Source organism: Zootoca vivipara, chromosome 1 (genome assembly GCF_965207765.1).
Source record: "Zootoca vivipara chromosome 1, rZooViv2.hap1.1, whole genome shotgun sequence".
NCBI classification, from domain to species: Eukaryota; Metazoa; Chordata; class Lepidosauria; order Squamata; family Lacertidae; genus Zootoca; species Zootoca vivipara.
In genome coordinates, this window is record NC_142582.1 from 132718363 (window position 1) to 132733519 (window position 15157).

Genomic DNA, 15157 nt, shown 5'->3' on the forward strand with positions numbered 1-15157 from the left:
AAATCAGAATCCCCCTGAGAGCCGGTCGCGTAAGGCCCCCTCCTTGTGATTTGTGACTATTTCAGCAAATAAAAGTTTCAAATTCACTACAAACAGGCTTGAGATGTATCTGTCTCTTGGAGAATGACTGGCAGCTTCTGTGGGAGGGAGGGAGCAGGAGACAGATGCCGAGAAGGGAGCCCTGCGGCAAGGGAGAGGATCTGGAGTGGTTTGATTCAGACACACACCCAGTCTTTGTGATGATGGGCAGCCCAAAACCACTTTGCCAGTGTGGTGTAGTGGTTAAGAGAGGTAGATTCGTAATCTGGTGAACCGGGTTCGCTTCCCCGCTCTTCCACATGCAGCTGCTGGGTGACCTTGGGCTAGTCACACTTCTCTGAAGTCTCTCAGCCTCACTCACCTCACAGAGTGTTTGTTGTGGGGGAGGAAGGGAAAGGAGAATGTTAGCAGTTTTGAGACTCCTTCGGGTAGTGATAAAGCGGGATATCAAATCCAAACTCTTCTTCTTCTTTGCAGAGTGGGTGAGCATCCTGTGACATAAGAATTTAAGAAGAGCCTGCTGGATCAGGCCAGTGGCCCATCTATTCCAGCATCCTGTTCTCACAGTGGCCAACCAGATGCCACTTTTAGGAAGCAGGATCTGAGCACAGGAGCCCTCTCTCTCCTGGGGTTTCCAGCAATGGGTATACCATGCCCTCCAAGTGTCCTGATTTCCCGGGGACAGTCCTTGAATTACTGAAGCAGTCCGGGCTTCTGATTTAATCCCAGACTGTTCTGCTTTTCCTTTAGATGTCCCTATTTTCATCAGAGAAATGTTGGAGGGGATGATATACAGAGGTCTCGTTGCCACCAACTGTAGATGCAGAACAGAGCCATCCTGGCTAGTAGCCATTGATAGCCCTTTCCTCTACGAATTGGTCTAATGCTCTTTCAAAGCCTGCCAATGGCTTATGTGTCCGAGCAGGGTGATTTTGACCTGGAGGTTTCCCCATGAAAACCTGCTCTTTATCGTTCAATCGGAACAAACGTCAGTTGGGGTTTTAAGCAGATTGCCCCCCCTCGCCTCCCGATGCTACACCACTACAGAGAATACATAGCCTCCCATTTCTTTCTTTCTTTGGGTGGCTTTAAAAGAGGATTTGACAGATTCCTGGAGGAGGAGAGGGCTGCTGATGGCTACTGCTGGCTCCTAGCCACCATGGCTGTGCTCTGCCTCCACAGCAATGCTTCTGAACACTGGTATTTTGGAAACTGCCCTGTGACCCTCAGCAGTGTATGAAACTAATAAATACAATAAATAATAATAAAACAGGAAGGGAGAAGGCTCTTGTGCTCGACTCCTGCCAGGGGGCTTCTCTGCTTGGCCACTGTGAGAACAGGATGCAAGACTTGAGCTGAGATTCCTGCGTTGCAGGGGGTGGACTAGATGATCTATGGGGTACCCTCCAAGTCTACGATTCTGTGACTAGATGGGCCACTATCCTGACCCAGCAGGGCTCTTCCTGCCTTCTTATATTTAGGCCTAATTGAAGCTTGGTTTTTGGCAACTTATGGCCATCTTCATTGGGAGGCAGGTCTGTTGCCAGGATTCACATTGCAACACTGGGAAGCAGAGGCGTGGAGAGGAGGAGAGGCTCGCATCAAGAAGCCTCAACATTAATTGTAGGTGAGGTGCTGATTGTTCCCAGCAACCCGTCTGCCAGGAGCCCGCCTGGCGGATCTGCTGTGAAACAGCCCTTTGACAGCCTTCCTCAATTTCAATGGTTGCTGTTTGCAATCCTTGATTGAAGCAGGTTGCAAATTGTTCTGCTGCCTGAGGAATCAGCAGCCCCAGAAGCCAAAATCATAGCAATCTCCTTGCAGGAGGGGGCAGGAGGAAGGTTCCCCCTCACCTGCTGTGATCTTTCAAGTGCAAGGAAGGGATGGAGGTGGTGCTGTGGTCTAAACCACTGAGCCTTTTGGGCTCGCCGATCGGAAGGTCGGCGGTTCGAATCCCTGCAATGGAGGGAGCTCCCGTTGCTCTGTCCCAGCTCCTGCCAACCTAGCAGTTTGAAAGCATGCCAGTGCAAGTAGATAAATAGGGACCGCTGCGGCAGGAAGGTAAACGGAATTCCCATGCGCCATGTGTTTGGTTGCGCCAGAAGCAGTTTAGTCCTGCTGGCCACATGATCCGCCTACGTGGCTCAGGATTGTCTACACTGCTCTGCCAGTGAACTAGGAGCTTCCCCAGCCAGACCCACCTGAAAACCCCAGTCCAGGTAGGCCTCCATCTCCGTCCCTCACATGGATCGATTACCGAAATTCATCAGAAGGGGGAAAATCTGCCTAGAGGATCTGTGATTTCAGGGGAGGGGGTGGGAAGAGAGTTAAGGAAAAGAGAAAGAACTTTAATTGCCCTCTCGAGGAATCAGAATGACCTGTAACTCTCAGCGCTGTTTAAAACCATCTAATCTCCTGCCTGTCAATCAAGCAGGTGCCTGGAGCCACAAAAGGTCTTTGCTCCTCCACAGGCTGGAAGGTTCTGGCCCATTAATAGTCTGAAGGCTGGGGGAAAGATGACTGAGGAGGGCAGCTTCTCTGTAGGGGCCCAGCAGAGGCAGGACAGCCAAACGAAGTGGCTAATGTGCAAAACTGAAGATGTGCGAAATTGGGAATGTCTCTTCTGTCATTTATTTGTTGTGAAAGGTTCTGCACTTAAGCAGAAGCAACCAGATGCACACAGATAGGATGGGGGACACACCTGGATTGACAGAGGTACACAGGAAAAGCATCTAAGAGTCTTAGTCCTTATCCACATTCTCACTTGTCCTGCTGCTTCCTCCCCAGCAAAAACTGCTCTTTAATACTCAATCGGAGCAAACAGCAATGCGAGTTTTCTCCAGGTGGACATTTGCTCTGAATTAGCACTAAAGAGTGGTTTTTCCCTGGGAGAGGAGAAGGGCAAGATGAAAACGGCTCAGACCGGTACTTTCTAGGCACAGGATGAGTGGCAGTGTGCCCATAATAGACCACAAGCTTAATGGAGCCCACAGTGTACTGCGGCAGCAAAAAAGGCTAATGATATTCTAAGCTGCATCAACAGAAGTCTGGCGTCTGGATCAAGGGAAGGAATAGTCCCACTCTATTCTACCTTGGTCAGGCCACACCTGGAGTCCACTTCTGAGCACCACAATTTAAGGATGATTCTGACAAGCTGGAACGTGGGCAGAGGAGAGTGACCAAGTTATTAAACTGTTTAGCCTGGGTATGTTTAGCCTGGGAATGAAGAGACTGAGAGGAGATATGAGAGGCATCTTCAAACATCTCAAGGGCTGTCATGTGGAGAATGGAGCGAGCTTGTTTTCTGCTGTTCCAGAGGGTACTAGGAATCAATGGATACAAAGGAGAGGAAATGAGATTCTGACATAATATTAGGAAGATCTTTCTGACAGTAAGAGCTGTTCAACAGTGGAATGGACTTCCTTGGAAGGTGGTGGGCTATCTTTCACTCGAGACTTTTCAGCAGAGGTTGCGGGGGAGGGGGGTCATCTGCCAGGAGTTCTTTAGTTGTGATTCCTACCTGGGGCTCCTCCTGCCAGAAAGTTCTTCCTGAGAGTTAGTTGGAATCCCCCTTTCTTGCAATTTGAATCCGTAGTTTGAGTCCCACCCAGGATAGTAACAGCAGTGAAAAGAAACTGTTTTTTTTTTAAAGTGTGTGCGTGTGTGTATAATCAAATTATTATGCAAATACAAATGAAACCAAGTATACAAACATTTCAACTGAACGCAAAAAGAGAAAAAAGAAAATAAACAGAAAAAAAGAAAAAGAAAAAAGAAAACAAAGCAAAACAGTGCCAATGCAAGGTATATAATACAGTGGTGCCTCGCTTAACGAATGCCCTGCTTAACGAAATTTCCGCTTAACGAAAGTTTTTTTCTAGCGGAGGTTGCCTCGCTAGACGAATTCGTTTTATGAAAAATTCGTCTAGCGAATCACGGTTTCCCATAGGAATGCATTGAAATTCAATTAATGTGTTCCTATGGGCAAAAAAAAATTCAAAAAAAAAATTCAATGCATTCCTATGGGATTCGCTAGACGAATTTTTCGTTATAAGAAAAGACCCGTGGAACGAATTAAATTCGTCTAGCGAGGCACCACTGTACAAGGTTAGATATCTCTACCCAGATGCTGACCCTTCTTTTTATTATACTTTTTGTTTTTTGACTTCCATCGACCTCACGGTGGTTCATTTCCTATCACTAGAACAATTTCTCTGTATTTCAACATATTCCTCATCTTGGTATAAGGAGACACTTTCCCACTTACGGGTTTATTCTAAACACAACCAAATCTTGGTTGTTGAACCTTGACTCGATAGACAGGTATTTAGGCATTCCCATTCCTTCTGGGCTATTTTATTTGACTTGTTCCTTAAGGCTTCAGTCAACTTAGCCAGTTCCAAGGACTCGCTCTGCTTTTGTAGCCCTTCTTCTCTAGCTGGCATGCGCTCACTCTTCCAGTGCTTAGGAATAGCTAAAAGTGAAAAAAAAACAACTGTGAAATCCTTGTTGGGTAGGGGGGAATGTTGTGTGTGTGTGTGTGTGTGTGTGTGTGTGTGTGAGAGAGAGAGAGAGAGAGAGAGAGAGAGAGAAAGAGAGAGAGAGAAAGAGAGAGAAAGAGAGAGAAAGAGAGAGAAAGAGAGAGAGCCAGGAGATCTTCTGACTATTGAAGAAATTTGCTGATGAGTTTACAGCCTTCATGCTTCCTCTGTGCCTGGGATTGCTGCATCTGAGAAGGCTGTTGCTGAGTTACCCGGTTGCAGCTCCGCTTGTTATGTGACTTAATGTCTACTTGTGTGTAAAGCCAAGGTGCGGGGAGGCCTCTGTGTAATTTATAGGCCTGGCGACTCTGCTTTTTGTAGCTTCTGACCTAGCAAAACTCTCTGACATCATCACAACCGGTGTGGTTGACTGAAGAAAAGCTGCTGCAATGCCCTCTCCTCTCCCTCTTCTTGTAGATCCCCCGGCCGTGGAGCCGACCTTCCTGGAGATCCGGCAGGGCCAAGGCCGAAGCGTCACCATGACCTGCCGAGTGCTGAGGGCTTACCCAACCCGCGTCTTGACCTTCGAGTGGCGGCTGGGCAACAAACTCCTTCGGACGGGGCAGTTTGACGCCCAGGACTCCACCGAGTACACCATCCGGAGCCTTTCCAGGGACAGCTATGGGATTTACAACTGCAACATCATCAACGAGGCGGGGGCCGGGAGGTGCACATTTCTGGTGACAGGTAAGCTTCCCCCGTGCCGCTTCCCCCCCTCCACCCCCAGGATTGCCATGATGCCAAGGCTGCAGTGTGTACTCCAGCGCATGAAAATGCGGAACAGGTGCCTTCTCTCTTGGGTGCAAAAGATAAGCCACCTCCCTCCATCACTGATCAATGATAATAATAATTTATTTATACCCCGCCCATCTGGCTGGGTTTCCCCAGCCACTCTGGGCGGCTTCCAACAGAAAAATGAAACGCAATAATCTATTAAACATTAAAAGCCTCCCTGAACAGGGCTGCCTTCAGATGTCTTCTAAAAGTCTGGAAGTTGTTTTCCTCTTTGACATCTGTTGGGAGGTCGTTCCACAGGGCAGGCGCCACCACCGAGAAGGCCCTCTGCCTAGTTCCCTGCAACTTGGCTTCTCGCAACAAGGGAACCGCTAGAAGGCCCTCGGCGCTGGACCTCAGTGTCCGGGCAGAATGATGGCGGTGGAGACGCTCCTTCAGGTATACTGGACCGAGGCCGTTTAGGGCTTTAAAAGTCAGCACCAACACTTTGAATTGTGCTTGGAAATGTCATTATTATTATTATTATTATTATTATTATTATTATTATTTATATACCACCCTATAACCGGAGGTCTCAGGGTGGTTCACAGAAAAGGTCACAATATATAAAACCAAAATAAAAACAAGAAGACAATAACACACACACACCCCAAAAAAGAGTCACATTTTCAAAGGGCACAGGATGCCAATCAGTTCAACCAAAGGCCTGGTTTAAAAAGGAATGTTTTTGCCTGGCACCTCAAGGTATATAATAAAGGCGCCAGGCAAACTTCCCTGGGGAGAGTATTCCACCGATGGGGAGCCACCGCAGAAAAGGCCCTGTTCTCGTGTTGCCTCCCTCTGGACCTCTCGAGGAGGAGGCACGTGAAGAAAGGCCTCAGAGGATGATCTCGGGGTCCAGGTAGGTTCATATGGAAAGAGGCGGTCCTTGGGACATCCCTATTTTCACGGGAAAAAAGTTGGAAGGCATCCGGCATGTGTGTGTTGGAAGGACTTGCGCATTTAGGATGCAATTTAGACAAATTCATGGAGGGGAAGGGTAAAAAAAAAAAGGTAAAGGATCCCTGGACGGTTAAGTCCAGTCAAAGGCGACTCTGGGGTTGTGGCGCTCATCTCGCTTTCAGGCCAAGGGAGCCGGCGTTTGTCCACAGACAGCTTTCCAGGTCATGTGGCCAGCAGGACTAAACTGCTTCTGGGGCGCAACAGAACACCGTGATGGAAACCAGAGTGCTCAGAAACGCCGTCTACCTTCCTGCCACAGTGGTACCTATTTATCTACTCGCACCGGCGTGCTTTCAAACTGCTAGGTTGGCAGGAGCTGAGACAGAGCAACAGGAGCTCACCCCGTCGTGGGGATTCAAACCGCCGACCTGATCAGCAAGCCCAAGGGGCTCCGTGGTTTAGACCACAGCGCCACCCACATCCCTTGGGGAAAGGTTATAGATTCATTTTGTGTTTGCATCCTCCTTACTGGTTTCCCGCAGGCCCCTGTTTGGCCCCTGTGAGAGCAGGATGCTGAGCTAGATGGGCCATGGGCCTGATCCAGCAGGCTCTTCTGATGTTCCTTGGGGTGCAGGAGGAGGGAGGCTATGCATCATCTCTGGATTGCTTGCCTTGAGCTCCGCTTTGGATTCCCCACCTTCCACAGAGATCTGAAAAGAATCCCTTTGACACAGTTGCTTTTGTGCTCAACTCCACTGCGTTGTCGGAAGCCCAAATTGCTGGCGCAGAGAGGAGCCGTGGGGGCCATTAACATCCCTCCTGCTTGCTGCCGAGTCCCTGTTTAATAGCTCTGGCACTCATCGCCCACCAATTTGCCACCCATTACGAGCAAACGCAGCTCCATCGCTCTCCCCCGAGGTGTATATTAGGCACTTGATCATCTTTCTTTCCTCCTCGGACTGAAGACAGGCGGGAAGGACAGAGAGGGGTTTCTGGAGCCTGATACAACGGAGAGATGCCCTGGGGCTCCGCAAGGTAGACCAGCCGATCATCGCTCAGGCTGTTCATTCAGAGCAGATTCTTCAACTGCGATGGGCAGCCGCCTGCAACCTGATGTTGTGCCTCCCAGATGTTGTGTGCTACTACTCCCAACTACTGTGGAATTGTGGCCCTGGGTTGTTGTTGTTTAGTCATTTAGTCGTGTCCGACTCTTCGTGACCCCATGGACCATAGCACGCCAGGCACTCCTGTCTTCCACTGCCTCCCGCAGTTTGGTCAAACTCATGTTCGTAGCTTCGAGAACACTGTCCAACCATCTTGTCCTCTGTCGTCCCCTTCTCCTAGTGCCCTCAATCTTTCCCAACATCAGGGTCTTTTCCAGGGAGTCTTCTCTTCTCATGAGGTGGCCAAAGTATTGGAGCCTCAGCTTCACGATCTGTCCTTCCAGTGAGCACTCAGGGCTGATTTCCTTCAGAATGGATAGGTTTGATCTTCTTGCAGTCCATGGGACTCTCAAGAGTCTCCTCCAGCACCATAATTCAAAAGCATCAATTCTTTGGCAATCAGCGAGCTCTCACTTCCATACATCACTCCTGGGAAAACCATAGCTTTAACTATACGGACCTTTGTAGGCAAGGTGATGTCTCTGTTTTTTAAGATGCTGTCTAGGTTTGTCATTGCTTTTCTCTCACTTTTCTTTTTTGGGAGAAAAGTGGCCCTGGGTACCAGTTGCTAAAAACCACAGGACAGGAGAGGGGTGTTGATTTCTGGTCCATCTGATGGGCTTCCCATTGGGGCATCTTCTTGGCAATTGTGAGAACTGGATGATGGACTAGATGGGTGACTGGTCAGATCCAAAAGGCTCTTTTTATGCCCCAAAGGAAGGATGTAACTGTCAACTCAAGGGATATTAATGCCACCCAATTCAGCTTTGGGTGACTCTCCTTCTAGCCTAGTCCCCAAATTTCTCTCACGTAGGGATGGAGGAAGAATTCAGTTCCATTTCCATGGAAAGTCCAACTTACGTAATTTGCACTTCCCGACACAACATACAGACTGAGGCACAACCGCCTTTGGAAATTCACTTTCTTCCAAAATTTGCAGTCTTGTTCTCCAGACGTGTACAATAACAGATTTAAATATATCCATTTTAAAAATGGATATATTGGTGAAAATGGATGGCGTTAAGGATGATTGCACAGCATTTTTCATGAGGATTTTAAAAAATAACAAACACAAGCCGATCTGAAATGCACAGAACCAAATCTAAGATCGGGGGGGGGGGGGAATGATAAACGGAGCTTGAAATATTTTCGCATCCATACAGTGCAGGCAAGGTTGAATCAGGGACCCGCTCCCTGTCTCTCAGCTCTTCCCTACAAAGAGAGGTTCAGGATCGAGGCCCATTACCTGCCGATGCCTCATTCTGCCTGTTGGCACCCACTGCATCAAAGCATTATGGAACCTCTCTGAAATATACTCGGAGTCAAGAGTGAATTTAATGCTCTTTATTCAGCTCGTAGTCATCAAGGAGAAGAAGAGAAGAAGAATGTCCTTTCACCAAAACCATCTGCTTATATACATTATTTACACAATGGGCTTTGCGTGATTGGCTACTTCAGGGCTACACCTGTGGGCCAATCAGTTTGTGGATTGACTTCTGCCAGCAGCCTGATTGGCTGCTCCTGCAGGCCAATCAGGTTGCGGATTCATTTCCACCTGGAGTTGGATTGGGTGGCTCCTGCGGACCAATCAGACTGCTGATTCTGGATCCTATTGTTCTATGATTCAGCTCAGTACATAACACTCTCATCAACATAACTTATAGATAGGCAGGGAAAAGTACACAAGCAAATGCAAAACCCTTGGATCCCTCTTTGTCTTCTGTTTGGGAATGATTCCTGCCTTTACGTCGCAATCCTGGATCCTAGGCTGAACACCTCACTCGGTTTTATTGCATTGCAAAAGAAAAAGAAAAAAAGGGATATTGCAAACCATTGTGTGGGTTGTTATGAGATAACTTGTAGAACAAGGTCTTTAAAAAGAATCACGATTGTGCCCTCTGGCAGACAACTGTTTACAGAGTGGGCTCTGGAGGTTGCAAGCAGTCTTGAGTTCTTGTTGAGTGTTTTGTTTTCAAACCATGAAGGCCATTTCATGTCTGTGGGAGGGCTGAGAGGCTTCAGAACGTGAGATCCTGCTGCATTAGCCCAATGGCCCCTCGAGTCCAGCACCCCGTTCTTACAGTGGTCCTCTAGATGCCCCCATGGGAATCATGCAATGGGATTTGAGCACAAGAGCTCTCCCCTCCTTGGGCTTCCAGCAACTGGCATTCAAAAGCATTCCTGCCTCCAACTGTGGAGCCAGAGCAGAGCCACCTTGGCCGGCAGCCATCAATAGGCTTTTTCCTTTTCCACAAATTTGCCTCGTTCTCTTTTAACGCCATCTAAGTGGGTGGTCATCACTGCCTCCTGGGGAGGGGGTGGGGGCAAGGGCTGCAGTTTAACTAGGCGCTGCGTGAAAAAGTGCTCTCTTTTATCCGTCCTGAACCTTACAGCAATTGGCTTCAATGGATTTCCACGAGTTCTCGTATTACAGCAGAGAAAACCCTTTCTGTATCCACTTTCTCCACTCAGTACAGTACATGATTTTTTATAAAGTGCCTCTTCCGTGGCCTTTCATAATTTCCTTGTTTCTCCTTGGAAAAGCCACATTCAGAAGGCTTGTGATATTCTTAAACAAGTTGCCAACTTTGGGTTCATCTACTTTTTTGTCTGGGTTTGTTTCTTTTCTTCTGAGGCCCCACTGAATCATAGAATCAGAGTTGGAAGGGACACCAAGGGTAATCTAGTCCACCCCCTGCAATGCAGGAATCTTAGCTAAAGCATCCCTGACAGAGGGCCATCCAAGCTCTGCTTATAACCTTCCAAGGAAGGAGAGTCCACCACCTTCTAAGGGAGTCCATTCCACTATCAAACAGCTCTTCCCACCAGAAAGTTCTTCCTAATGTCCTTACTTTTTTATATTTTTTATAAAGTTTTACATAACAAGTTTTAATTCAAACACATCAATCACCCCCGTCATTTAGGATTCTCTGAATCCCTTGACTTCCCTCCGCCCTTCCATGGTTACCATTATCAATCCACTTTTCCATCTGCTTATCTTATTTTATCTACATTATTAAAAGAATTATTAAAAGAATCTTGCCCATTTTCCCATTGTTTTTTGTACATTACGGGCATTACTCAAATCCTGCCAAAGTTTTGAGTTGTTTACAATGTTCTCTTAAGTACATTATAATTTTTTTCCCCATTCCTTCTTTAAATTCTTCTCTTCCTGGTTTCTGATTTTCCCAGTCATTTTTGCCATTTCAGCATAGTCCATCATCTTCATCAGCCATTTGTCTTCATTCCATCTGTGGGCCAGTAATATCCATGCTGCTACTGTTGTTGCATAAATGAATAGTCTTTTCTGGTCTCTTGGAATCTCTGTACCTAAAATGCCTAACCAAAAAGCCTCTGGTTTTTTCACAAATGTTATTTTAAACATTCCCCCCCCCCAACTCATTATACAACATTTCCCAAAATGCTTTAGTTATCTTGCACTTCCACCAAGTGTGGTAGAAAGTGCCTTCTTTCTCCTTACATTTCCAGCAAACATCCTAGCATCCTTCTTAGCCAGCGTGGTGTAGTGGTTAAGAGCGGTAGACTCGTAATCTGGTGAACTGGGTTCGCGTCTCCGCTCCTCCCCATGCAGCTGCTGGGTGACCTTGGGCTAGTCACACTTCTCTGAAGTCTCTCAGCCCCACTCACCTCACAGAGTGTTTGTTGTGGGGGAGGAAGGGAAAGGAGAATGTTCGCTGCTTTGAGACTCCTTCGGGTAGTGATAAAGCGGGATATCAAATCCAAACTCCTCCTCCTCCTCCTCCCCTCCTCCTCCTCCTCCTCCTCCTCCTCCTTCTTCTTCTTCTTCTTCTTCTTCTTCTTCTTCTTCTTCTTCTTCTTCTTCTTCAGCTTTTAATCTGTAAGAAATTAGTGTATTCTAATATTTCTGTTGGAAGCCGCCCAGATGGGTGGGGTATAAATAATATATTATTATTATTATTATTATTATTATTATTATTATTATTATTATTTGGGTTTCCGTTTGGCACCGGTGCCAGCGCCAAATGTCAAAACCATTTCATTCCAGGAGGAAGTGGTGTTGGTGGCTAAGGAGTGCCCTGAGCAGTGGTCCTGCTAGCAGAGATGGTGAACTTGTTACCTCATTAGAGCCATTGTTACCCCTCTAGCCCAGTGGTCGCATCAGACCCTGGACTGGCAGAAGAACATTCTGAACTCCTTGGAGAAGCAATTTGAGGCATCTTGGCCAGCCCCAGGGAGTCTCCCAGAACCCATGCAAGAATGCATTAAAAGAAATGAGACATTTTTTTAAAAAAAAAACTGCTAAAGTTCCCATTCCTACATTATGGGGGGGTTGGGCTCCTTTCCAGCTCCACAATTCTATGATTTCCCACCATGGACTCCATTACCACCCAAAGCCAGACCTATCAGATTGTTTTATGTTGCTTATGAAAGACTCCCAAAGTCCTGGACGCTTTCAAAATGTGCAGAGTTCCACAGAAGCCACAGAAGCCACCAAGGATGCTTTATTTATTTTTGCAGAAGGACCAAAATTCAGTGGGAAAGCACTTACCAGTATTTTCAGCGCAGATTGTTCCATTTGCAACCTTCAGGTTTTCAGAAGAAAGATTGCAACAAGGCAGCATTAGATAAGAGGAAGGGCCACAGACAGTTAAACTATAAAGCACCTGATTGGCATGAAGAAGGTCTCAGGTTCAATCTCGGGGGCTTGGAACATTCTCTGTCTGGAACCCCCTGGTAGCTGGTACCCTCAAGTCCATTGAATACCTGAGAGAGATCTGCACTGCAAATGATGGCACTGAACTGAATGTGTTTCCTTGTGGGGCCACGAGAACAAATCCCCTGTAATTCTCTCTTGCTGCCATGGCCTCCCTTCAAAGGGAGATTTGATTATCAGACTGACTGTTAGTTATTAGCTTCTGCTTTTAAGTCCAAATGAAAGTTGGAGGCTATAAACCAGCAGTGTAAGTTTTAAGTTTCCATAGGAGCCTTAAGGACAGTTGCCCACACGTGGCCATCTGAGGGAGACCGTTCCACGATGGAACAGCTCTTGCTGTCGGAAAGTTCTTCCTGATGTTTAGCCCAAAACTCCTTTCTTGCCATTTGAAGCCATGGGTTCGAGTCCTACCAGGGCCGTCTTAAGCAGGTCGGGCACCTTGGTGCCGTGGTGCGCAGATCGCTCCGGCGCCCCCGCCCCGCCCCATTTCTTTCCGCGGCTGGTGGGCGGGCGCAGCACACAGTGTGGTTTCCACGCGGCTTTGCCGCGCAGCGCCCTCCTGCCAACCCGGCACCCTGGCGCCCCACGCCACCCAGCCTACCCCTAGAGCCGGCCCTGAGTCCTACCGTCCAGAGCAGGAGAGAACAAGCTTGCTCCCTCTTCCATGTGACAGCCTTTAAGATATTTGGATAGATGGCTATGTTGTCACCTCTCCATCTTCTCTTCTCCAGGGTCAGAGGGCTTCTTCTGCTTTGGCGATCCCTTGTAGCCAAGTAGGATTGTCTTCCATAAACACGGTTTTAACAACGAGTCCAGATCCATTTCAGTTATTAATGCTGATTTGGCAAAGCAGGCATCAGACAACACAGTGTTTGTCATTTTACAAAAAAATCATAATAATGAGGGAATATTACCAGAAGAGGAATCATTGTTTAAATAGTCTTCCAAATGGCTTTGTACCAAAACCATCAACTGCAGTGCAAAGATATGAAAGAGGTTCTGCATTTGGATTAATTTGGATTCCCTACAACAAGTATTACAAAGTTTGGTGTTGGGGCTCTGCCGAATTTTCGCATAACTGTGCCCCTGGAGGAATCAGCCGCTACAAATCAGAGAAAGAATTAGTGTTCCTGTGCTCAGAGCTTTCCATATGCATCTGGTTGGCAACTGTGAAAACAGGATGCTGAACTAGATGGGCCATTGGCCTTATCCAGCAGACTCTGCTTATGTAGTGACAGAAGCCTAGTGTATTTCCTTTTGTTTAGTTGTTTAGTCATGTCCGACTCTTCGTGACCCCATGGACCAGAGCACGCCAGGCACTCCTATCTTCCACTGCCTCCTGCATTTTGGTTGCACCATAATTCAAAAGCATCAAGTCTTCGGCAATCAGCCTTCTTGATGGTCCAGCTCTCACTTCATACATCACTACTGGGAAAACCATAGCTTTAACTATATTTTGGCAAGGTGATGTCTCTGCTTTTTAAGATGCTGTGTAGCCTAGTGTATAAAGGTAAAGGTACCCCTGACCGTTAGATCCAGTTGCAGACGACTCTGGGGTTGCACGCTCATCTCGCTCTATAGGCCAAGGGAGCCGGCGTTTGTCTGCAGACAGCTTCCAGGTCATGTGGCCAGCATGACTAAGCCGCTTCTGGCAAACCAGAGCAGCGCACGGAAACGCCGTTTACCTTCCCACCGGAGTGGTGCCTATTTATCTACTTGCACTTTGACATGCTTTCGAAATGCTAGGGGTGGGCAGGAGCTGGGACCAGACAAATCTCTCTGTGTGTGTATATAGAAATATGTTCTATTAGGGTAAATTGCTTTGCAAAAAAAGTGGGTCTATTAGCCAAAGCTGCCTAGAAAACGTATTTATCAGCAGAAATTCTTGTTGTAATGCTGATGAATTTTCATGAGGATTTATAAAAATAATAATTTGCCAAGTTGCTGCAGGAATGTGGAGGGCTGGGTTTAAGATCGGGGTGGGGAGGGGGAGGAATGGGAGATTGAGAGACACTGAAATTAACGGATCTGTCCCTGGTCTCTAGGATAAGCCAGTGACACACTTTCTTTTTTTGCACTGGGAGAATGAAGCTGGAGTTGGGGAAACAAGATTGCTGGGGTTGGACTAGATGACCCCTGGGGGTCATTTTCAATTCTTTGATTCTGTGCTGAAGGAAAGGCAGATAAACCCCTGCTCTTTCCCTCTTCATCCAGCAGGGGTCACGTTTGCTTAGTTCTGTGGACTTTCTGTTCTCTGGGAAAAGGCAGGAGAGGAGCATCGAAGGAACTCGGTCCGCTCCTTAGGATTGCGCCTGCTCCACAGATCCCGCTGTGCACATCTTAAGTTTGATAATTGTATAATTAATGGGAGCAGCAAAAAGGGAGAGAGGATCAGTTGGTGCCGGAAGGTGGAGAGTGACTTGCAATGTGGAGAATGGTCTCCTCTAACAGACCTCGGCCGCTTGAAGATGTGAAAATCACCCTTTGCGTATCTAATTCAAACCGACGGCATGCCTTCCCCGTTGCACAGGCGGAGCAGCGGAATCTGCGCCTGCATTTATTACCAGCTTTTCATAAAATATATATTGCACCATAAAGGCCAAGCGGGTAATACAAAGCATCTTTCAGGCTGGCTGCAGCCGGCCATAACTCTCGGGGTAAATATACTGCTTTGTTTAGGATTTATAAACCTTCTGAGGAACCAAAACTTGTGAGGGGGTCAGCAAATTTGCCCCCCCCATCTCCAGAACTGCAGTTTGGGGAACAGCCAGGGCCCTAAACCCCACAAGGAGCGTCCAGGAGGCTCGTGGAGTCGCAGAGTTGGAAGGGACCCCCAAAGGCCATCCAGCCCAGCTCCCCTGCAGTGCGTGAATCACAGCTAACGCATCTCTGACAAGCTCCCTGCTGCAAAGGGCTGATGCACCTGGGGCAGGTGATGCACTGGACACCAAACACCTGAAACAGTTGTGTAATGAATCCTGAGGCTGGACCTCCATAAGAAGCTAAGAAGATCCTGCAGGATGAGGCCAATAGCTCATCTA

General features: G+C 47.6%; 1 protein-coding gene across 1 annotated transcript in view; it reads left to right on the forward strand.

Moving 5' to 3' along the window:
• The window catches only part of MDGA2 (MAM domain containing glycosylphosphatidylinositol anchor 2), a 353191-nt gene that overhangs the window by 290995 nt on the left and 47039 nt on the right, over positions 1-15157 (forward strand). The window contains exon 9 of the mRNA XM_060269123.2: positions 4998-5267. Within this exon, the coding sequence (XP_060125106.1) occupies positions 4998-5267 (270 nt within the window). The remainder of the gene's footprint in view (positions 1-4997; positions 5268-15157) is intronic.